The 24,603-nt window shown below is 38.2% G+C and overlaps 1 protein-coding gene across 11 annotated transcripts in view; it reads right to left on the bottom strand.

Annotated features, from left to right (window-relative positions):
• Positions 1-431: 431 nt before the first annotated feature.
• Positions 432-24,603, bottom strand: part of KIF21A (kinesin family member 21A) — an 86,779-nt gene continuing 62,607 nt past the window's right edge. For 4 of the 11 annotated variants that reach the window (XM_038155728.1, XM_038155727.1, XM_038155730.1 and 1 more), the window contains 13 exons: positions 24,039-24,099; positions 23,774-23,828; positions 22,195-22,412; positions 17,890-18,000; positions 17,227-17,355; positions 15,622-15,660; positions 13,504-13,640; positions 11,038-11,218; positions 10,535-10,699; positions 9,734-9,851; positions 6,664-6,834; positions 3,475-3,674; positions 432-1,688 (listed from right to left, as the gene is read on the bottom strand). In XM_038155728.1, coding sequence (XP_038011656.1) covers positions 1,595-1,688; positions 3,475-3,674; positions 6,664-6,834; positions 9,734-9,851; positions 10,535-10,699; positions 11,038-11,218; positions 13,504-13,640; positions 15,622-15,660; positions 17,227-17,355; positions 17,890-18,000; positions 22,195-22,412; positions 23,774-23,828; positions 24,039-24,099 — 1,679 coding nt within the window. In that variant the 3' untranslated portion in view covers positions 432-1,594. The remainder of the gene's footprint in view (positions 1,689-3,474; positions 3,675-6,663; positions 6,835-9,733; positions 9,852-10,534; positions 10,700-11,037; positions 11,219-13,503; positions 13,641-15,621; positions 15,661-17,226; positions 17,356-17,889; positions 18,001-22,194; positions 22,413-23,773; positions 23,829-24,038; positions 24,100-24,603) is intronic. The other 7 variants (XM_038155731.1, XM_038155738.1, XM_038155733.1 and 4 more) reach the window with 4 other exon arrangements.

Raw genomic sequence — 24,603 nt, 5'->3', positions numbered from 1 at the left:
ACCCGGCTCTATCAAAACTTGGAATACATTGGTAACCTCAAATTGCAAGCAGTCTTTTTCATCTCCTTTCAAGCTGAGCAGAGAAGGAAGTAATTCCTCCAAGATCAGTAGGAGGCATCAGCACTTTTCCTTGTTTGACAGACCATATGCAATAAGGTAAGAGAGGTGTCATCTCACAGGAACAGGAATCACCTGCTTCATTTTATGTCTGCACTGTACTAAGTGTGAGGGAATCCCCCTAGGGTTCCTAAGTACTATAAAAACACAAATAATGGCCAAGGAGAACACAGACATGGGATACGATGGGATATATGGGCTATAGTGCTTGCCAGGCTACTCTACTGCACTGTGTAAAACTGTGGGTTTAAATTCAACACCTTTGCAAAGGAAGTGAATTTTTTATAAGGAAGTAAGATGGACAAGGCAAAAAAAGCAGTTCACATTCACATCTTTATTTGTTACCTACACAAGCTATAATTTACAGACTGATATTTTCTGAAAAATAAAAACAAAACAACCAAAAAAATCTCAATATCCAAACAGTGTTTCTGAATCTACATAAAATTTTAAAATTTGCAGAATTTACAAATTAATATTCAGAGCAGTTGGGTAAATTATACATCCTCCCTCAATATCCAGGTTCCAAGAGCTTTAAAAGTCATACAGGCACAAGATAAGATATTTTCTTTATACAACCATATATTTACATAGCTTTTCCCAATAAACGTGGTTCAGTTCTCAAAGTAACTGCCAAGGTTTGCAAAACAGTGTATTTAAAATACATTTAGCAGCATATAAAATTAGATAAAAAGGAAAGACAATTTGCTTTAAAAAAAAAAAGAAAATGTGAGATGATAGAAACAAATCCGTAAGAAAAATAGATTAAGATATATTTATCATGACATTATGAACATCTAGTCATTGCAGAACACAGGCAAAACACAAATAAAACATAGCCATTTGTGGGCATTTGAGTTCTAGTCCTGAGCACAGAGTATACACAGCTGCACAACTTTGGTCAACACAGATTATATGCTATCAACACACAAATCATATGGCATTTGCTGTTAGCAGGATACAGCCGTGTCAGGTAGATGTATCCTTAACAGCTTCTTCCCATCTATTATTCACTCCACTTTCCTAACAACAGTGTAAGTGACCTTTAAAATCTTCACACTGCCTCTCATCAAAGGCTTATTCCTGGGACACGTTCCTTCCCCTGTTACCCTAAAATGCAAAACAGCTGATCATACTTGTGAGTGAAATACAGCAGAGCACTTTTGTTATATATTTCAGGTTATAATTTTGAGATGGTCATTAGAGAAGACTGAATTCCAGTTAATTTAAATTGCAAGTATTACATGTGCACACAAATTCAGCCGTAATATATAGAGATACACGTGACTGTTGAGACTCAAGCTATGTTACCAAGAGGTTATTAAATACAGTACATATTTTAAGGACAGCAGGTCTAGTGGAAGAGTTCACACATTTTCAGTCCATTCCAGTCATCAGTGTTTAACTAACAGATATGCAGCAAACTGCATAGAGTGCACCTCAAATTGATCAATGCATTCCTTTATCCCCCGTAATTTCAATTACTGGCAAGATCTTCATTTGCATCTCCTGTATCTGAGATCTGTCCATCCATTATATTTCGAGCTTTCCAGATCCTCACAGTGCGATCACTGAAAACCAAAACAAAGCAGTATTAGAGCACTGTGATTACACTGGGGAGGGAGAGAGGGCCAAGGGGGGGCAGAGGACACTTCCTTAAAAGCTTGAGTGTCTTATTCAGAAAGGTATTGTTGGCAAAATAACAGCTCTTTAATGGGCATGCGAGGGTTATTCCACCTCCAGGAGACTTCATAATTTAACATGTACTACACTGAAGATTCCCTAACCTTATCACAGCACTGGCTATGACCTTTAGCCATCTAAGAATGTATAAAGACTTTATGCCTAAGGAAAGAGGTGTCAGTCTATCATAAGTAAAAAAAGCACAAAACCACAAGACAATATAAAGTCCTAACTCCCCAACAAAAAATACCCAACAAACCCAAACCCATTTGCCAGGTGCTAGATAGCACATACCAGTGAGCTGTTGCTTATAAGCCCAGACTGTAGTCATGTACTTTTGGAAAAAAAAAATCACTATTTATACAATTTTAAAGTATGTTTAAATAAAATACCACATAAAATGTGTTACAAAACTCTGTTATAATTTAGAAGTAAAATAAAGAGTTAGTCTTGTTAAATAGTAATTTATTCCATGAAAGGGAAGTTATGAATTTCTCATAAACATTAACTTGAGTGACTTGCCAACATTGATTCATATATTCCTCACAACCTCCTCAAAAGAAAGCAGCAGGCAGAGCAGACTTTGTGACAGTTAGAAGTTTTCTGACTTGTGCCTTCATTTCACTGTAAATTGTTAGGAACCATCTAAATTTTTTATACCTTAAGCCCACTGTTAGAAATATCAAAAAGACTGATTTTTTTTTTTTATAACAGAAGAAGAATTAATTTCAGATGCATGCATGTTCTAAATGGATTAATAATCTTTAGGCAAACACAGACATAAGCTTTGACATCTCTACCCTTTAACTACCAAACGACTATGTTTTAAACATAAAACCTGACCACCAAATATGAAAACATGGCAACTGTGAAACCCTGCTATGATTCAGAAAGACCTGCTTGTACTTCAGAAGGCCAGAAGCTTCCACAATTGGCACAAGAATGTAACACGTCAGCTTTCCGAGCTCCTGTGCTCAGACTACACCACAAAGGGGCTCTGTTGCCATCTCCTGCGTGTTCTCCATAACAAGGTACTTTTCTTGGTCAATTCCCCTGAGGTTTCAGGTCCTCAATTTGCTCACTTTTACTGAGCAAACAAATATTTAAATGGAGGTGTTTACAGGACAGTAGGATGGCTTGCAAAGCTTGTTCTGTATGTTTTATGTTTAAAAACAAACCAAGCACAAACCAACAGCCATGTGCCATGGCTTTTAGGAGAATTTGCACAGGTAAGGAATGAGTCTTACCAGGAAATAGTCCAGTTGTACAGACAAGCTTATTAAGTTCTCAAGTGCTGCCAAATTCTCCCAGCCATCCTGTAGATGAGTAGTTTCCAAACTTGTTTTGATCGTGCACCCCTACCACTAAAGTTTTTTTAAGCCTGTGTATATTTATTAATTATATACACACTGCTGTGTATATTTATTAATTATATACACATACCACTGAGTTCTAATCATTTATTCCAGCACCCCTCTGGGTCATGTTGTGCATCCCCTGGGGTGCAAGCACCCCAATTTGGGGATGGCTGTGATAGATATTAGCACTGAGGGGCATGGACTGGACAAGGTCTCCTGATGCTTTCTATGGAGTTACACATGTCCTAAACACATGTGCATGGACAGAATTCTAGCAGGGGACACAGAAAAGAAAGATTCATGGAGAAGAACTCACTCTGCTGCTGTAAAAATCTGGCTGGAGTTGGTGCAGATGGCATTAATAGGGCTGTCATGTCCCTTCATCTCCCCGATGGGTGCAAAGGTATCCACGTTCCAGAGCTTGAGGGTGCCTCCCCTGCAGCCGCTGAGCAGAACCGGCACACCAGGCACCAGGCCAAGAGCACACACCCAGTCCTTATGAGCATTAGGGACTTGCTGAAAGAGACAAGGCAGACAACTGTCACAGGGCTGCAAAAAATTCCAGAGGAACAAGCACAGAAGTGGAAAAATCCCAAGTTGTAAGCCTGATTCCTTGTCCTGCAGCAGTTTTTGCTATATGGCTCTGCATGGCTTCTGCACCTTTATTTAGAGCAAGGAGGGTGCTAACTTCCAAGAGTGTTTCTTTCTGTGAAATAATACTGCAAAACAAGAAGAAAATCTAATATGCACAACTGACCTAATGTGGAACAGAAATCAGTTCAGGATAATGCAAAGTCTGCATGTTTTCTAATGCATATTTGAATCCTTTTTGAAAATATGGTCTCTGTATATGTTTCAAGTCTCTATAACTGTTATAAAACACATAAAAAGAAAATCCAAAATGCTGCACAAAAGTACACCAGGAAGACAGAAGCTGTGTTTGCCTTCCTTCTTTCCTCTTTTCCCACTACACATTATAAATTGATTTTGTGATGTTGCACTTCACAGAAACAGATTAATTCTTTATTGAGGAAGGGCACTAGCATTTTAGTTCTCATTCAGAAAGTAAAATGCTGCACAGACCAGCTGAGAACAACATCCTTTTGTTGTTCTCAAATTTATTTGAACACATTTATTTGTTCTTACAAATAAATACACAGGGAAAAATAAAAATATGGGGAAATAATAGCCAAAATTTGCTGTCTTTTGGGGATACCAAATGTGGCTTTTCTCTAGTTCAGTTTGGTAAGACTTGCTTTGCTGCACTACTCATAATGGAGTACATTCAGCTTTCTAGGATCACCTAGATGTTTCATTTATAACATACACAGCTACCACAGCACTGGTAGTCTGATTCTGCAGCACTTCATGAAACTGGGAGTGGCGGGGGGGTGGGGTGGTTTTATAAATCCCAATTTTGTCATGGCAGGGTTTTGTGACTTGGGATGTGCAACACCAAGTGAAGTAGATGATCTCCAAATTCTTTTGAATAGCGTGCTTGTTAAGGGATTTTCATCAATTACAGAGGATCAGACCTGGTCAACATGTGTATGCCAAACCAGAACCTCTGATGCAACATTAGCACTTCTGCTGTAAAGCAGCTTGGCTCTGTTTCAGGTTTTGGTTGCTGGGTAGATTAAGGAGAGCAGCTGTTCAATCTGCAACCTTGGAGGTTTTGAAAACTCAGCTGGGCAAGGCCTTGAGAAACCAGACCTAACTACAAAGTTGGCCTTGCTTGGACCAGCAGGACAACTTTACATTGTGTGACCTCCAGTGGGCCCTTCCACTCTGAATTATCACATGATTAGCAAAGCAACAGCATTTCTCATTCCCTAAAAAAGACAATGAATAAAAATTATTTCTATTCTGTCAAATTCTTCAGTCTCACCTCCTTGAAAAACATGAAAGAAGGGAAAGGGAAAGGGAAAGGGAAAGGGAAAGGGAAAGGGAAAGGGAAAGGGAAAGGGAAAGGGAAAGGGAAAGGGAAAGGGAAAGGGAAAGGGAAAGGGAAAGGGAAAGGGAAAGGGAAAGAAAGGAAAGGAAGAAAGAAAAGAAAGAAAGAAAGAAAGAAAGAAGTGTGAGATTATTCTTATCAAGTTCTAATTTTCAAACCAACAAACAGGGGAAGGCAAAGTAGAGAAATTATGAAATGCACATATACCAAAAGGAAAGCAAGGAAAGTGATATAACTAGTCCAATTTACATACTTATTCACTTCTGATCCTGTACTCTTTCTGATGTTAAATTAATTGCAATAGCAAAAATGCATATTGCATAATATTTTAATGAGCCTAAAATGCAAGAGTGAAGACACTCCTTAAAACTTTAATGAAGTCACTCTGAGAATAAAAAAATCTTTCAAGTGCCTGTGATTTTGGAACAAGCTGCTTAGCACATTTTTCTGGACAGAACGATGTGAGGGCAGATGTCCCAGTATGGGCAAGTGAAGATTTTCTGTAAGATGTCAAATTTATGAATCCTTATTTTAATTGTGAAGTCTTCATAGCATTCTGAAAAGGAACTGGCATTGAACTGGATGATTTTGAATGAAGGTCAAGAAAGTTTATGTATTTATGGAATATTAAGTATGCCCATATAAAAGTTTTCTTTTTAAAGTAGCCATTCCATTATTTTCTCACGTCCCAATACTTTAAAATTTTATTTCCTTGCTATCAGTTTGCGTATTAAATGCATGCTCCCCCTTTTCCTAAAAATTACTGCAAAACCAGCACTCTGTTGTGGAATTTGTTTTTCTGCCTTCCAGTTCTTGCTCAGTCTCAAGTTAAATAATCACAACTGTACCTCAAGAACCTCTCATAAGACCTAGAAGAACAGATCAGCTTACAGCAGGTAGGCAAAAAGCAAAGTTCTTCATGCCAAACAAACTGCAAATTCCCTGGATTTGAGGTCCTTTTACACCCTTTTTTTCTTTTTACATCCTTTTTTTTTTCCTTTTTACATAAGAAAAAACATACAGCAAACGTGTTCTGACAGCAAGTGTTATTGTGTGTTGTATACATAACACAACACATGCACTGCATAAGGAGATGATCTCAAGTCTAAGACCGGGTGGAGTGAGACAGGCTGTAAAATCTCTTCACAAGAAAATATTCTGTAGCCTGATCTAAAGTATTGTTTCTCATTAATGAGTTCCCAGTCCAAAATTTACTAACTTGTCAAAGACAAGTATCCAATGATTCCAGTCACAGATGAGGCAGATGCTGGTTTTATTCTGAAGCAGAAAGAAACCCCCATGTACTCAGAGCTAAAACAGGATAACCACTTCATCAGAATTTCCTGACGCTACATGCACAGAAGAGAAAAGCAACTGCATGTAAAGATCAAGTATATTCTTGATTTCTTTCTTAGTCAGTCCTCTATGCCTTCGCTATTAAAAGCACCAGTGTCTATGTGAATAGTCATTGTATGAGCCTGAGCATTTATACAGCCAGAAAACAGTTCTACAGCGTGACTGTCACAGCAGCTGCATGATTTTTTTCATTACCTGAAGAAGGTCTTTTTGAGACAAATCCCATTTCTTAATTCCATTATCTCTCGAGCCACTAAAAAGGTTATCTCCCATAATAGCAAGTGCTTCAATGCCATCATAATGAGGAGGTTCAAAATTGTGTGTAGGACTCACGCTTCCAAGAGCTCCTTCAGTCACATCAAACATCTAAAATAAATAATAAAATATGTTATGTGAAATCTTCTGCCATCTAACCTGCCTGAAAGTCATGCAGCAAATAACTTTAGGGAAAAAACTTATTACAGTCTTATTACTTATAATATACATCATGATACTTATTAAGTATCATGATGTATATTTGACAGAATTTATCTACCAGAACCACTCCTTTCTCCTCTTCCACCTCCTGCCTGAAGTGGGAATACTCCACTGACTTCAGAGAAGACTGCTCTGGGAAGAAGTACTACTACTTGAATATCATATACACAGCAGCTTCACAGGAAGGGCCCATATATACCCTGTGTGGTGGGCTAGAGAAACAAAGTTCATGAATGAGTTTGGGAAACATAACTCACTCTGGGAGAATTGCACAGGTAAGTAGCTCCAGAAAGAGGCATTAACATGTTTTTCTGGACAAGTTGTTTTGGTAAGGGTTACATACTGTTACACACTGATGCTTTTCATGTACTAGACACATTTCTCTCCTTGTCTGTGCTCCAAGAATGGGGTTTTAAAACAAACTCTTTAAAAAAGGTTGTTTTAACAATTTAAGCCATAATCAATCCCATCAGGTCTTTGTTGCTAGAGCTGCAGTGTAAGCAATCCTGATTCATTTTGCATTGTAGGGAACCAGAACTCACCCAGTGAGACTGAGCTGAAAGAACAGATGAGCTGTAACTTTTTAAACCACCAGCTCTGTTTCACAAGCAAATGTCAAACTTTATCCTCTATTATTTGCTCTTTATTGGCCTTTTAGAATGAATAAGCTTGACAGTAGAAAAGGGAGAGCTTGGTAGTGTAAAATAATACCTTGTGAGCTAAAGGTATTTTAAAATAAGTTACCGCATTCAATTAACATGCATCAGTTCCAACTGTAACAAAAAATTCAATGATAAACCAGAAGAATCAGGTACCTAGAGATGACTAATATTACTGACTCAGTAGACAAGACAGTAGTTTTCTGTGGCATGACCGTATCTGTCACCAGACCTGGTAGCCCAACAGACCTACCCATGCAGAGAACCACATATTGTTAAGGGGTTAAAATGGACCTTAAAGATCATGTAGTCCCAACTCCTCTTCAGTACTAGGGACACCTCCCACTACACCAGGCTGCTCAAGTCCTTATGCAGCCTGGCTTTGAATACTGCCAGCATTGGGGCATCCCAATGAGGACAACCTCATTGGGCAACCTGTTTCAGTGTCTCACCACCTTCAGAGTGAAGAATTTCATGTTAATATCATAACCTAAATTTCCCGTTTTTCCATCTGTGCCCATTACTCCTTGTTCTGTCACTATAGTTCCTGATGAAGAGTCCCTCTCTTCCATGTAAGCCCCTTTCTGAAACTGGAAAGTTATGAGGTCTCCACATAACCTTCTCTTTCCCAGGCTGAACAGAAGCATTGAGAATTCTTAGACAGCTGCACATACAGATCATTTATACTATCCAAAGTGGCTTGACAATTCTGGAGGCATTCACTGTGGAGAACACACACTACTCTGAAGCACACAGAAATGGCTGAAATATCCCTGGACATTGCAGTGGTGTAAGTCAAGCGGCAGGCAGACTTAGGAGGATTTATGTAGCCTGGCCACAGAAAGGAAGGACAAGTAGGACAGTAGATAAACTTCTCTGCCTGTTGACAGCTTTGTTTTCCAAAAGCCCTCCCACCTCCTTGCTTGTCACAGGAGCTCACAGCACGACAAACTTGCATTACATGATGCCACCCTGTTGTTCCCACTGAGGTCCTTCCCTCATTACAGTGCCAGGATGGCAGCTCACAACTAAACCAATATTCTGAACTGTGCAGAGAAGTAATTCACAGAGTGTCTGCCTCTGTCTCCCCACTGCCTAAGAATCCCCTGACCTCTAACCATAGGGACACTGCCGATAGGATTCAAATCCACAGCCCAAACTGTCCAACTATGCGCCAACCTCTCAGGCAGTTTTTTGCATCTGGCACAGCCAAGCATCCAAGAATTGCAGAATATGAAAAAAAGAAAGCCTAGCTCAGTGAGAAAGCTCACACAGGTTCTGGATCCTGCTCCATCCCCAGCTGTGTTCATACACTCTCGCCAGTGTGTGAGAACAGAACAAAGAACCCCTCATAACAAGGTAGGGTTTTTTGTCCATTCTCTCTTTGGCCTCATGCATCACATATTCTTTGCAGTGTGAGGGTCAGCTTTACAGATGATCTACAGTTCATTAGGTCTGGTGATTTGGGTGAAGCCCTGAGAAACAGGAGCCTGTGGGTTCAAATAGCCACTGGCTGAGGTGAGCCAAAAAAAAAAAAAAAAAAAAAAAAAAAAAGACAGACAAAAATAATGCCCTCCTCCCAAAAAACAGATTCCGTATCCTTGAGTGAATTAAACACAATTCCAAGAAACAGAAAAGTATACTGGCCACCTTGGCTGAGAAGTGCTGACCTTGCTGTCTTTCCCACTTCAGAACACAGGTAACATTTCAGAAAGAGCCTGGGCTAAACCCTGGACTCTCTTATGTGAGGAACACACAGGGTGTCTCTGCTGAAACAATTAGGTCTGCACTCCAAAACAGAGGCAATGATTTAAGATAAAGAGTTAAATGTTACCTAAAAGTAGATGTTACGAATATTTCTCCAAGACTTTGTACACCTGACATCCAATTTAATGGGGATTAAGAAAAAAACTTAACTGGAGACAACCATGCATCCATCTTCCTTGTGAAACAAAAAAGACACTGAAGTGATAAGTATTATGACTGAATATTTTTCATGATCCATGACTGGTGAAATAATTTTCATCTTGGCTATCACATTTTGAATGTGTAGAGGTAAGCCACTTCTGTTGAAGTCTGCATCCCATGCTGATGTGCCAAGTTAAAATAAGCAAATACTAGTGGTTTACCTTTATATAATGATCCTTTGAACCAGTGATAATAAGATCTTGTCCATTGGAGATCTGATCGACAGTAAGGCACATGACAGGACCCTGGTGACCAGTTAGCTTTCCTGTAGACTGAAATCTTTAATTATAAGAGAAGAAATGAGGATTTGTTAATTTTTCATATATCCAATACAGTACATAGCACAGTTTCTGACAGAATGGATAATTTTATTTTCCCTATGTCTTCAGTACTCATCCTCTTGTTTAACTATTCTCTATTGTTCATATCCATGGATAAATATTAAATCTACATTAAATACAACAAAACCTCTCTCCTTATGCAAAATAGGAATTAAAACATTTTAAAGTAAAGATGAATCAGTCCCCTCATAAGTATTTTCTGTATTTTGAATGCTCTCTTTGGGAGCAGGTTCTGTTTGGAAAAGTGTAATTATAGTGCAGCTGTCATAATCCCATATTACATTACATGACTTCCATTGGCTTCCATCATCTCATCAACAATTACTAGTCAGGATTCCCATCCTCACCTTACTAAAGTGTGTTTTGCAGTGTCTGTCAAACAAAATATTGTGTTTTTCCAGTCATTTTTACTGAAATTATTCACCAGAACCTTAACACATGAGAAAATCTCAGTAACCACCACAGATGGATTAGCTGATCTGTAACTGATACCATATTTTGCCCAGGTGTGGACCCTACCATACAGAAGAAACACTTCACTGACTGTTTCATGTGCACAACTTTGCTGCCTATGCACATGTAACCGCCTAGAGAACATTCTCTTTGGCTGATGTTCAGTACCTTTTCAGGTCCCACATCCTCACTGAGTTTCCAGCAGCTGCATAGAGGAATGTGCCAGTTGGATTTAGTGCAATTTGATTGATCTGGTTCTCTCCAGCTGGGATAGCAACTGTTCTGTTAGTACTTCCTGAACACACATCAGCAGGCATAGCTTGGCCTGAAGACCTGAGTACAAAGAAGGAGAAAAAGGAAAAAAAAATTAAAAAATAAAAAACTCAAATTCTACAGTTAGTTTGCCATACTTTGTATACTCTCTAAAAACAAACCTATTTCACTGAGCAAAAAAGGCTATAAGCCAATTATGAATACTGAACATCTCATAAAACTCTACATGCAAATTGGTTTGTGTTCCCATTACTAGTGCCCCATACTGGCTTAGTAAAGAAACATTCCCAACAGTGTACTATATTGCACTGTACTGCAACACTGATTTAAATATAATAAAATGAATCTAAAACTAAAACTCATTTGAATGCTTGGCATCTGAGGTTCAGCACACTCACGTCAGCGTCCGAATGCACTTGGCAGAATCTCTGATGTCCCACACCTTAATATAGGAGGTTGAAACTGTGAAGACCAGGCTTGTGTAGTTGCAATATTTAATAGAAACCACATTATTTGGATGACCCCCTAAAGACATAATCTCTTGTCCAGTTACCAGATTCCAGACTTTACAGGTACGATCTAAACAAAGACAAACAAAAAGGGGAAAAATATTTACAATAACAAAAAAAACCCTGAAAAATCTCATGCTTTTTCTAAACTCAGTTAATTAAAAAAAAGTCCATGCATTCATTTGCACTCATACATTTTCCTTCATTTCTGTAGACACCACAGAAAAACAGCTAAATTAAGTAGTTCTTTAAAAATACACATCTATCATGATCAAAACTAAGCAAGGTTAATCATTAAATGTGCTTTCAAGATCTGCATATTAGCTCCCAAAGCATTTTAAAAGGATAAAAATCTCAAGGGAAGTGAAAATGCAGAAAATTTAGAGACTGTAAAGTGTGGATTATGATAGATGAAGAGAAGAATCCAATTTTTAATTCAAGAATTCATTATCAAAAACATAGTTCAGGACGAGTTTTGAGACTTAGCATGGCCAAGTTCTGACTGCCACAACAAAACTACAAAGGTGAGAAGGGACCCAAACTCTTCAGTGTTTTGGGGGCCTCTGAAAATCCCAGCAGAGAGTGCTTTAATCACTGTTTTGATTCTGTAGCAAAGGAATTTAAATACTGCAACCTTTTATGTGTTAAAATCCCAAATGCACAGAAGATTTCAAGAAATCTGCAACACTATTGGCAAGAACAGGAAGCTCCTTGCTGCTCCATGTCTGTACCACTCCAGGTATTTTAGACAGACATTTATACTGAAATAAGTACAGGAAGGATGAAGAGAAAGCTTCATGTATAGACTCTAGTTATGATAGCTTGAAGGTAAGTATAGCAAGACCTGTCTGCCCCTTTAAAACACCAACTACCAAGATCAAAGATCTGCAATGCACATGAGAGCTTGCTGGCATTTCTGAATTTGTCTGCAAGTATTATCTGATGTCAGTGAGCCAAGACCTTCTGCTTCAGCAACAAGTTCCAAAATATTTAATTTTATTTAATTAAACAAATAAAATACTTGGTAAACTCCCCTCAAAAAATATATGCAGGAAAAATTCTTCCATAAGTTTAAGAAGCTAGGATATGAGTTCAAAAAGGTAAATATTTGCAACATTTGCAAACATCCATTAAAAAAAACAAACTACCAAACCTTTAGAATACAAATCTAGATGTAAAATAAAATTTTAAATCATGCCCTTTTTTCCCCTCACATAGCCACTAAATTTAAAATCAACAGAAATTAACAGATTTTGTATTATTTACGAAATCTAAATCAATGTCCTTTTTTTGCACCTGTATATGCTTGTACAAATGTTGAAATGTTGGCTTAATACCTGCAAGATCAAAAGTTTGCCAACTCACTCAAAGTGTGTGATTTGGTATTTTTAACAGCCAGCTAGTAGAATGGCCACAGGAAACATAACTGAATATTAGCAGTGGAAGACCTGCATCCGATGGGGTTGTCAACTATGCTAATTAATACTGGGATAAAAGGGATGTCCTGAAATTTCAAGGTTTATTCATTATATGACCTAGTGAAAAGGAGAGTCTCCCTGTCAACAGGTGTTAACTTTTTCCCAGCCACTCTAATTCCTCAGCTTTGATACTTTCAGAAAAAAAGAGTCTGCCATAGTTTCAGCTGCAAAACTAAGAAATCCTTTACAATAAAATAGGTGTTTGTGAAAAGAAACCATTGAGCTCTGGTGGCCTCTGGTGGTATCTTCAAGCCAAACTGAGCAATGATACTGAAAATCCACTACAGACAGGAGGAAAATGTTTTCTTCAGAACACTCCTTCTGTCAGTTTGAGAAGTTTATAGAGTGACTGCATCATCCAGTAAGGAACTTACAGACTACTAAAATTCCAGGCCCTCCCACAACTGCCATACAGTTCTTATAACAACAAAGGACAGGCAATGAGATGCACAGAGGAAGCAGAAGACACCCTCAGATGAAGAAGATAGCTCGAAGAACCAACTATGGCATGAAGGGTACTCAAACCCTGTGCAGCAGAGCCCAACATGTGCCAATTCCCACCTCCACCCTTACCCTGAAGCTATTTGCATTGCATGTCATGTGTGTACATGCTACCATCACTGGCTTCCATCACATCACTCAACAAATGTTAATGCTACTGCTTTTTTTGGCTTTCCACTACAAAAAAGCAGCCAAATACTACACATTTGGGTTAGAAACCTGTAGATAATTACTGTAAATCCCTCTTCAGCTTATGTTGAAAAACAGAGCCTTAGCATTTTTCCACTGTGTTTACAGCACTAAGCACAAATTAAGAATTTCACAAGTTGTCAAAGCAGCCTCTGTAGGCAGCAGAGGTGCACAGAGCTTGCCCAACCTTTAGATCCAGTGAAGAGAAGATCATCAGTTGCATCAACACAAAGCACAGCCTTGGTGTGTCCCTCAGCTGTATAGATACACTGGAGCGGGGACGATCGGATGCCTTTTGGAGCAGGAAATGGGTTAATTATCCCCCTAAAGAGAAAAAAGGAATGTGAGTTTGGCATAGTAATAGACACAGGTAAAGCTAATTTACTTGCATGTAGGGGAAAAAAATAATCTAGTGTTCTTAGATGTGAGGGCAGAACAGCTGAATGCCTTTCATAAACTATGTAAGGACTTTTACTATTTAGCCTCAACACATGTCAGCTCTGGCCTATCAGTCAAAGGAAATCACATACAAAAACAAACAAATGAAAAGACAACAAGATGCTAAAAGCTGGGTACATGGCAAAGTCTGCACAATGCCGACAAACCAGGACACTTAAAGCTTCTGTATGCCCAAGATCAACCATCTAAACAGCACAATCTGAAAAATGGAGCAAATGTAATGTGCACTGTCAATTCCAAACTCAGCATGCATTTCACATCATCTGCATTCTATGGGCAGACACAGAGAACTGCTGTTAATCTCTGTGCCTGAAGAAGGTTCTCGCTGCACCCTGTACCCAACAACACACTCATGCTCAAATGGCCAAAAGGGAGGATGACTGGAATGCTGACACCCCAGAGGAATCTTCCTGGGCACTTTCAGCTAATTCTGTGGTGATGCCAAAAGACTTACTTGCCTGAAATAAACACCTCACAATTCTTTACCAAGCAAAAATTAATAGCAGTCTAAAATCCCATGCATACAACTGCAAACACACAGACCCCTTTATTTCTCTAAAGTGTAGAAAAGCCTCAAGGTAAAAACATGCAATACAGCAGTGACCTGGCCAGCCTGCAGTTAAGATTCACTGTCATGCTCTTTTGGGAATTACATACACAACTGTTATGAAAAGGAACTAAACCATAGTCCTATCTCATCAAAACAAAACAAAACCAAACAAAAAAAGTATCAGATGCTTTAGGAAAATCTAAAAAATTCGTAATATTGTTCAGAAGTTTGCTATAGAAAGGAAAAAGTCCTTTATGATACAAGCTAACTTTGTGACAACCGGTTAGTTTATCTATTACATTGAAATTATGATTGTAAACATTTTACAGTTCAGGACATCTTCACTCACATAATTCATTACTCCTCAGCAATCCTTCTATAGACTTTACTAGTGTCTTAAATTGTGTAACATTATCTTCCTTATTTTGGAAAGGCTTTCACTTTTCATCTGCACTGTTTTATGTTTTCAAGAAAACAGGAACAATTTGCTTTTTAATTAATTTAGGTCTCTATGCGTTTGTTTTCTAGCATCACACTAAACTAACATGATTTTCTCTGTAGCATTCCCTAGAGGATCATGCTGCCTCTGTACTGAGTTATTCCTCCTTTGTTCTCACCCACTCACTTCCCTGACAAGCCATGTAAAATACATGTCCTGGAGCTATTTATCTACCTATATGCAGTGTTCTAAAATCTACAGACAAAAAACCACTACAGCTGCTACAATGACCTGCCAAAGTCCCATTATATTATTGGCAGTTATCTGACTGCCCTTCTCTAGATAAACTAATTTTTCATTGAGTTCCAAAATCCTAACCTACAGGGACACAAGTGGCTACATTTCTTTCATCTCTTAAGCCACTGTGCATTGTCTCAGAAGGAAGTAATAAAAACTTCTCATTTTTATTTACACTAGGATTTCATTTTTAGTGATCAAAGCATACAACAGAAAAAGAAAAGCAAATATGAGAGAAGCAAATAAAACATAAGAAAATGTCTGCTCCTATTTTTTTTTAAGAAAACAAAGAGAGAAACAATGTGTCTAAAGAAATGTTTACACCATACTTCAGTTATAATTAAAAACCTGACATGCTCAACAGTGATAAAAGAATATCCTAAAAAAGGAGGAAGGGAGACATGCTTGACCCAAAACTCAGATATTTCATGTTCCAGCAAAAGCAAGAGAAACAATGCACAGATATCAGGAAAAATCATGCAGCAAAATGAAATGTCTTAAGAACTGGAATAACTTTCGTGAGAGATGCCAAGAAAACAGAAAAGAGAAAGAGAGAGTACCTTTGTACCTCCGACAGAGAGGAATCACTTTCATCAGACCTACAATCAACAGTGGTGGAATTGTGAGGAGAAAGAATATAGGTATCAGCAAAGGAACCTCCATATGAGAACACACAACAGCATGGCCAACTCAGAAAAGCAATGCAAATCCACATACTTTATGCAGCATTGCTCAAGGTATATCTCAAAACCATGATGATATGGGGGGTAGGGTGGAAAGAATAATTATCTTAAAATATCACTCTCAGCAGTAAGTTACAGTAGACTGTTTCAGCACCAGAAGATGAATAACAGCAGCTGAGCCATTCTTATTTCCCCAACATTTTCTTCGAGAAGTAAAGGCAAAAGGCAAAAAATTTAAAGGAGAAGATAGATGCACAAGTTAACCTCCATAAGATAGTGCTTGTTGAGAATATCAAAAGAAAAAAAATACTCTGAACATCAATGCCTGCTAAGTGTAGAAGAGACATGATAAATATTAGTCATAGAGATATAAATGTTAAATATGATAACTCACTCAAATAAATACAGTGATTTGCAAGCCATGCTAAGTTCAAAATCCTTCACCTCTCATTTGGAAAAATGTTTAAATATAAAAACCAAGAAAACATACAAGACAATATTTCCCCAAGATATGATGATTTTCAGTACATCTTAAGATGTCCTTCATTTTCAACTCAAACAGATTCAACAGTTTCTATTTGCCTTCAAAGTCAATTCAGAGAAAATGAAAAGGGTTTGGTGGGAGTTAGCAATAAGAAAGGTAAGCTAAGATAAAGAAGTCACAAGCACAGTTACTGAAAGCCTTGCAAGCCACTGCTTGGTATGTGGTTGCTGTAGACCTCTGAAAAAAAACCATTTTATTCCAAAAATAGTGTAAACAGACAAAAGCAATTTCTTATCTTGCTAGAGTTACAAATAAAGGGTTTTTTTAAATCTGAGTTGCAGTTCGTAAGTACTGCATGGTATTTGTATCAGTACTGAAAGCTGTAATAGAGATTCTAGTCAAGTGAAGTCCACTGCCATTTGGAGTAAGGTTCCCAAACAGATGCCTAATGTGAGAAAAATGTGTTCTACCTCTTCTAAACAAGATATGAATATCATCTACTCTTGCAGATCACCTTCTAAAGTCAGTCTGTTCAATAATTTGGGTAATCTCTAAACAACTGTGTTCTAGCCATTTCTATGTCCCATCCTCTGAGGTGCTGTTGTGAGAGCACTCTGAGCAACACTGGAGCAACTGAGTAACCGTCAAAAGCACTATTTCCTAAATTATCACCTAAAATCTATTTTTGAGTGTAAACACACACACAAATACACAAACATCTAAGAATTCTACCATTTTCTATTTTGGGTTTAGAACTACAAATACCAGACATAGCCTAGAAAACAGGAAACAAGGTTCAGCAGGAAATTTCTCTTCTCAAATTTTTACCGTGGATCCATGGTAGTTTAAAATATTTCCTTTGAAAACTACACAAAAACAGGAGAAATATATCCTCCTGTCTTGCAGAAGGGCAAAATTTCTACCAGACACTACACTGAAAACTTGAGCACACTTTGCATTTCCCTGGTTGGGGGCTGAGGCTTCCCTTTGTGACTTACTTATCCTGCTGAACTGATGTGTTTCCCTGAGAAACAGTAAGACGACTAAAAACATTCATTTCATTACGGGGCCGGCTTGGTGGGGAAGTAGGAGGTGACAGACTAGCCTCTGGGGCTCCAGAATCTGAGCTACAAAAAAAAAAGAACATCTTCTTTAACAGGTTATGAATGGTTAGAAAAGTTAAATGCAACATGCCTCAAACGTTAGATGCTCTTCTCTTAAGCAAATCATTAAGATTGTAATTCTAGCTACTGATATTTCTCAGAGAAGGCAAAAAGCTTAAGGCTGCAGAGTGCAAGATGGCACAATGTTCAAAGATTAAGTGGTAAAAGTGAAAGCTACAGGCAGAAAACACACATGTAAAACAAAGAAATTCTTATAAAATCGAAGGCTCTTAGAGATATTGTTGACTTTGATTAAAAAAAAAAAAAAGTAATTTGCAAATGCTCCAAAGGACATTTTTTCAGGGCTCTGCCCCTGAGTTATTTTGTACAGAAAAACAACCTGGAAAAACCCCAAACAACCACGCATAAGCTGAGCAATGAAAATCAACACCGACAACAATACAAACTGTCCTGGAAGAAAAGAAATAGAAAAATACAGATTTATTTTTCAAGAAAATTCAAATTACATCAGAGGAAATAAATTTAAAATAATCTTACAGTTTTTGTTCTTTTGTCTTTGTCTTTTCCATTGTTTTCTCATAGGCTTTTCTCTTTGCTAAAGGTGAAGGCTCAGGTATTTTCTTCTCTGGAAGAGATGGTTGTCTCGAACTAAAACAAGAGCAATCATTATCTCACTCTAAGGCCCTTCACAGAACATTACCTGTCATTCTCTCAGCGTTATTTCAAATGTTAGAATGTACTTAACCTATCATTGTCTCTCTTGAATTTAAGGATTATAAACTTGTTCTCATACTTGAATATAAAAATATACCAAGTTATTAATGTTCAAAGTTGATCAAAATATAGAGTCAGATACTGAATAGTTAAAGGAAATTTACTAATTCAATAATAAAAGAGACTCACTAAAAGAAATACAATGGAGTATGAATCCCAAATTATGATCATGGAATTTCTTAAATTTCAGATACCACATTTGCATCTACAATAGACCATTTGCAGACATGAAGAACACATGATTCTCATACACAAAGGAAACTCTGCAGTAACATATTCATGTTAATTAGGAAGTGAGAAAAGGTACTTCCCATCGACAAGCTGCCTATTATAACATGGCTTCTCTTTGTCCCCTACTTCCCTTCTCCTTTGCTTTCTACCCCTCATTTCTCTCCAGTTCTTGCTCTGAAACAATCCCAATTCACAGCCACTGTGGTCTTTCTCCCAACCTTTTATTCTCCATTAAAATTACCAAGAATATCAAGAGGACAATATTAAAGCTGACACCCAAATGTTTTCCTTTCACCACAGTCAGAAAAAAGAAAAAATAAAGGAATCTGAGTGGTCTCCATTCTTCTGAACTTCCATTTCTCACTAGTTGAGCAATCACAAAAGCAGTATTTGTTTTGTTTTTTTCCTATTTCTTTGCATTTAGAAGGATTTTTTCCTATGAATATGAAACACTCATTAAAGCAAGAAAGCAGATTCTGAAAGTGTTTTTCTCCACACAACTCCATTAATCAGATAAAGCTCATTTGGCAGGCCACCTGCCTGACATGGTTATGGCCATCAGTCTCAGAGCCCTACAGGTTCTGAATATGCATCGCTCCAATTTCTCTACATGTTTCCCTTAAGAGGAAATCTGTGCTATATAAAATCCACCTGGAGACTGGAATGCAGAATAACATGATTTTTAGCATGGACAGCACAACCATAAACAGCTACTTGACTCAAGTAGATGAGAGTCTCAAGTGATCACAAACCCTAACTGGAATGTGAGGGACCTGTAGGACCTAGTGCCAAGAACTGCACATCAACCCTAGTGTTCCCCAGGGTCTTCAAGAGACAGGAAAAGGAGGACAAGTGATAACCTGCCTGGTTTTGCACAGAAGCCTAGCAGCTTAGTCATAAGAAAGGGGAAAAAGTGGGTCAAATTTCCTCAAGGCCAGAGCACCCATTTCTATGTAGGGCTCCCTAACCTCTAGGCATGCTGTGCAAAGGACACCAAAAAAGGTGGAACAGGACACGCTCCCTTCCCTATCTTTATGCTGGACCAGTATGCATTTAGGAATGCAAAAATCCTGAGGTCACAAGGCAAATTCCATTAATCAGGCTGGCAGGTCTTCCAGCAAGGATGACAAACAGGCTATAGTGTCTACTGCCAGGGTTGCTTACATGTCTGCTGAGCAGCTGCTCGATTAAATAAACCAAACCAGAAATTAGAAGCCAAGCCTCTCTGCCTCACACTGGCATCCTGCATACTCAGACACGGAGGCAATTTTCACTTGCTCCCTCTCTACCTGCCCTTGCGTCTTCCATCTTTGACTCCATGGTGGAACATCCTCAGAAGAGGGTGTAAATAGCATCATCATTTTCTGAATTATTTTTAAATCCTGGGGATGCAGGTATTTTAAAAATACAACAATCTTCCTGGAATGAACTTCCTAAGCATAGGTGTAAAAATCAGGTGCATGATGGCAATGACCTAACAGAAAAGGAACAGGACACATACCTACTTCCACGTTTCCAGAGCCCTTTTACATTTGCCAGGACATCAGACATCTGAACTGAGCTTACACAAGTCCTACAGAAGACAACTATACTCTGAAAAAGCTGCTGTAGATGAGCTGAGCATATCAAAGGAAAACAGCACTAACCAACTTAGTAAAGAGAATTCCAGTTAAATTAACTGCTGGCCACATGTATTTAGGTGCCTCCCTACGTAACAGAATCACACAATGGTCTGGATTGCAAGGGACTTACAGATCAGCTAGTTCCAAGCCCGTTCTCTTAGGCAGGAACACATTCCACTAGACCAGGCTGCTCTAAGCTCCATCCAACCTGGCCTTGAACACTTCCAGGAATGGAGCATCCACAGCTCCTCTAGGTAACATGTTCCAGTGTTTGACTCTCACAGTAAAGAATTTCTTCCAATATCTCATGTACACCTACAATCTTTCAGTTTGAAGCCATTACCCATTATCCTATCAACACACGCCCTTGCAACAAGTCCCTCTCCAAGGACCATGGAATCACCACAGACCTTAGAAAACTGAGGGGGTTCCAGAGTGGAGCAGTTGGTACATACGCCAACACCTAAATTTGCACCTAAACATCTAATTAATTTCTGTCTCTCTGAGAACCCATATTTTGGATTACTGTTACAGCCTCTACATTCCTGAATGTCACTTAAGTACTTAAGCACAAGGGAGAAAACATTTATTGCCGGTAAGGTCAAAATCTCCTCCTGAATAATATATTTTAGTACAAGAGATATGCTGGCACCACAGGCCCATAAGTGAAGGCCAGATGGCTCATAAAGAAAAGTTTTCTTCAACTATGACCAGATAAACCAGCAAGAGTTCTGGTTTTGAAAAAACATATACACTTGCAGTGAGAAGGTCACTGCAGATTGATTGTGGGAATTTTTGATCACTCATCTACTGAAACATGATGAATAACAATTCAATATGTGAGGCCAACTGCTGTCTGAATTGACTTTTTGACAGTATTTAACTCTCAAATTCTTGCAGAACACAGTTTTGGGAAAATTCTGGTTTGCCTTTTTGCTGGCTTTCATAAATAGATACATTCTAGAAGATGGAGTGAGGCAAAAGTTGGTATTACCTGAGTCTTGGATGTCAGGTCATAACACTTGGTGTTTTAGATCTTGAAGCTTCAAAAGTCTCTACTCATCTCATGCTAACTGCTGAAACAAGTGGGTTTTCTCCACCTATGCTCACCCTCAAGAGCATTCTTTCCAAGCAGATTCTATTTGCACTGAAGCCATCAGCACGGGTTAATAATTGCTGTCAGCAGTGTTTTACTGTTCACAATTGCCACCTCAAGCACATGCCAGAAATACATAGTAAAAAATACAAAATGCAAATGTACATTAGGTAGAGACTGCTGTAAAAATATTATGCAAATAGGACAGATGAATATTAAAAGATGCTTAACTCCAGAACCTGTAACATGAAGATAGCTAGGGGACACTGATTTCCACATCACTGAATGGGAGAAGTGCACTGAATTTACACACGAGCTTGTGCAACACAGGAGCTAGCACCTAAAAAGCTAAGAAAAGCATCTCTAGCAGTGAATGGCAAGTAACCAGCAGTGATATTGGTAGATATAAAATGAACAGCGAGAGCAAGTGAAAATACAAAAAGAATGTGTGAGAGACATCTGCTGGTCCCAAAGTAAAAAGACAAAATTATTTTTAGTTCTGTTTCAAATCAAGAGATAGAACAGTTAGTAAAACTGTTCTGCAGCTAAGTGCAACCTGCAAACAGAAGGGATTTTTGAGGATTCATAATATCTAACATTTTCCTTTCAGTTTTTTACTTGAATACTCTATTGTTGCACGGACTTCTTCATTTTATGCATGGTCCATACACAACAACTCACAGAAAGATTCTTCCTTATAATTAGGACCATATACAAATACCATGATAAAGGTTTTGGGTTGTGTTTTGCTGTTTTTAAAATCTCTCTGTTGTTCTAATCAGATTCTCACTACCTCCCTAGAATGTGCATTTCTCATAGTACTAATATAGCAAACTATTCAAGGTATTAGAGGGGTTTTCCCCTCTTCATAGACCAGTTACAATAACAAAGCAGCTTAAAAGAACTTAGATCTTCAGTAAGAACCACAGTACTTACGAGACTGCATTTATGCTTTCTAGAGTGGTGATGGTAGAAAGGAAAGAGCTTTGTCAGTATTATTTAGTAAGCTTCCAAGTACATCAACCTCGTTTGTAAAGTTAAAATAACAGATTACAAGAAATTGGCAACATGCATTTTTTTAAAAGCAAAGGATAATTAGTACAGCATGGCCAAACTTACATGCTGCCTATCTTAGAAGGTAAGCCAGATGGTGGGGGTATAAACTCTCTTTCCCTAGCAGAAGTGTCATGTGTGTCAGCAGCCACCCCACTTTGTTGGGTTTCTGCGGCTGAGGAGGCAGAGGCAGCCAGGGCAGAGTCTGCAGCACTGCTGTCGCAGCCCAGGTCGCTGCTGGCTGCATACAGCAGCTCCATCTGGGTGGTGGTCCTGCGCCGGGCCTGCAGACAGACAAAAACCAAACTGCCACTTCAACATGCAATGCTGTGTGTCAAGAGTCCCACACTCAACTTATCATTAGCTGGCAATTAGCATCCCCCTCAAACACTTGGCAACTGCCTTTGGAAACTAAATCAAGAAGCTCGTCTCTGCTTTTGGGCAGTGATTTCAAAGGAGGCAATTCAAATTCAATGGCATGAAACACTGATTTGACAACTGGTTTCCAAGGATATCCTTACAACCAGCTGCTTGCAGTACTACATGAGTACAATTTTACTCACCTACGGTTTATCCAAATGAAATGTTATAAAGCAGAGAGGAATAAAGCAAAGTGTCAATTTAAATAGCTACAATTATACTGGTGTGACTTCTAACATCAATGCTTCTTCTCCTATACAAACTCTGCTTCTTTCTTAGTTTAAGTCACCTCAAAAGTCCACGTGAATTAAAAATCATTCAGCATTTCAACAATATGAAAACAACAGAAAAACTCACAAAGGAGCTAAGCTTTGTGCAACACAGTAATTTGTAAAAAATGGATCGCACATGTTAGGTGTCATTTTACAGTGAAATTAACATCTATTCCTCAGGGAAAGAAAGACCAATAGGGAAGACAAAGATCCAGTCTGAAAAGAGCCATTACAAAAATTATATGTTTATTTCATTGCATTTTCAGACCGAACTCAGTTATTAAACAGCCCAAAAAGCTTCACACCAAGGAATTTTACCAAATAATTCAACAGCCAACACAGATGGTTTCTTCCAAAGCCAACTGTAGTTGGAAAAGTAGAGGCTAAGCTTCTATTTACTTTGCAAACTTGGTATATGCTCCTGTGAGCACAGAAGCAAAATTGCCATCAGTGCACATTTCCAGTTCCCACTGCCATTAATATTAAACTGTAGTCAGCCTAGCTATAGTCCTCCATTGTCAACTGTAATTAAGATCCTGGAGGTCAAACTTTTGTTTCATAAACTTCAAGATTTCTGTGACAAATTGCAAACAATAAGCACGTCCACAGTTCCCATTGGCAATAGCATTGAACTGTAGCCTAATACTAATCTGCAAAACTACATCAGTTTGGAGTGCAAGTAACTGGAAGAACACATCTCTTTCTGGAATTCTAATAACTTAACCCCAAAATACTGAAGAAGTTATTTTTATTATCGCTTCTTAGAGAAGAGTGTCACACAAAAGCATATGAAAATACATCAGTTCACCTTTTGCACATCTTCATTCATTAAAGTGTCTTGGGCAAAGCAAGAGCATTCTCCAGAAGGTGTCATTAAATTATGAATTATTATAAAATCATAGAATCACTTAAAAGACATGTAGAAGAATTATCATCATCATTGTACATCCTACCTTGCTTTTGGGCTTGACTTCACCACAAAGCTTCAAGAGATCTGAAGATAATGAACTAAAAGAAAAATTGCATCACAGTTAGAAAGTCATACTTTTTGCAGATTTCCAGATGTGTATTTTTATTTTATTCTTTCTACTGAAATCGTGGGCAAAGTATAATGAAACAATGTTAAAGACACTTTCTAAAGTATACATGATTCTGCATTACAAAATAAGGAAATTACAGTAATTTTTCTAGAATCGGTAATAACAAAGATTTCCTCACCTTCCTTCTGTTCCAGGACTATGCAATGGGGCATCCTCATCAGTACTATCTTCCAAATTTTCTAGAAAATTTCCAGAAGAATAACATTAGTCTGTCCCTCTACAACAGGATGTGAAGGCTTTAAATGCTAGACAAAGCAACTCAGACAATGCTGAATGTAGATTAACAGAGTACAAAAGATAGGGATTTTCAAAATATATTGACTATTTTCTATCCAGCCCCCACTGAATTTTCCTGACACCTGAAGTAATTATTTTCATACAATCTAAATACATCATACATCTAGGCATACTGTGCCAAACATGGTCCTCTGTCTACTGTAGCAGAGCAACAGAGATGATAGAAAAACAGAAATTCTAGAAGGAAATCTGTAAGAGAGCAGATAAAGCAAAGAAAATTGTCTGCAAGACATGGAAGATATGAGATGTAAATCAGTGAACAGTAAGAATGTCCCTTTCTCCTCTTTTTTTTCATCTTCTTGCTCCAAGACAGAATCAGCTTGGCTACAATGAAAAAGAAAATAATATTTTTAACTAGCTAGTGAGCTGAGGCTCAGCCTCCTCAG

This window comes from Motacilla alba, chromosome 1A (genome assembly GCF_015832195.1).
Source record: "Motacilla alba alba isolate MOTALB_02 chromosome 1A, Motacilla_alba_V1.0_pri, whole genome shotgun sequence".
NCBI lineage: Eukaryota > Metazoa > Chordata > Aves > Passeriformes > Motacillidae > Motacilla > Motacilla alba.
Note: the sequence above shows the minus strand (reverse complement) of the source record. Positions and strands in the feature narration are given on the sequence as shown.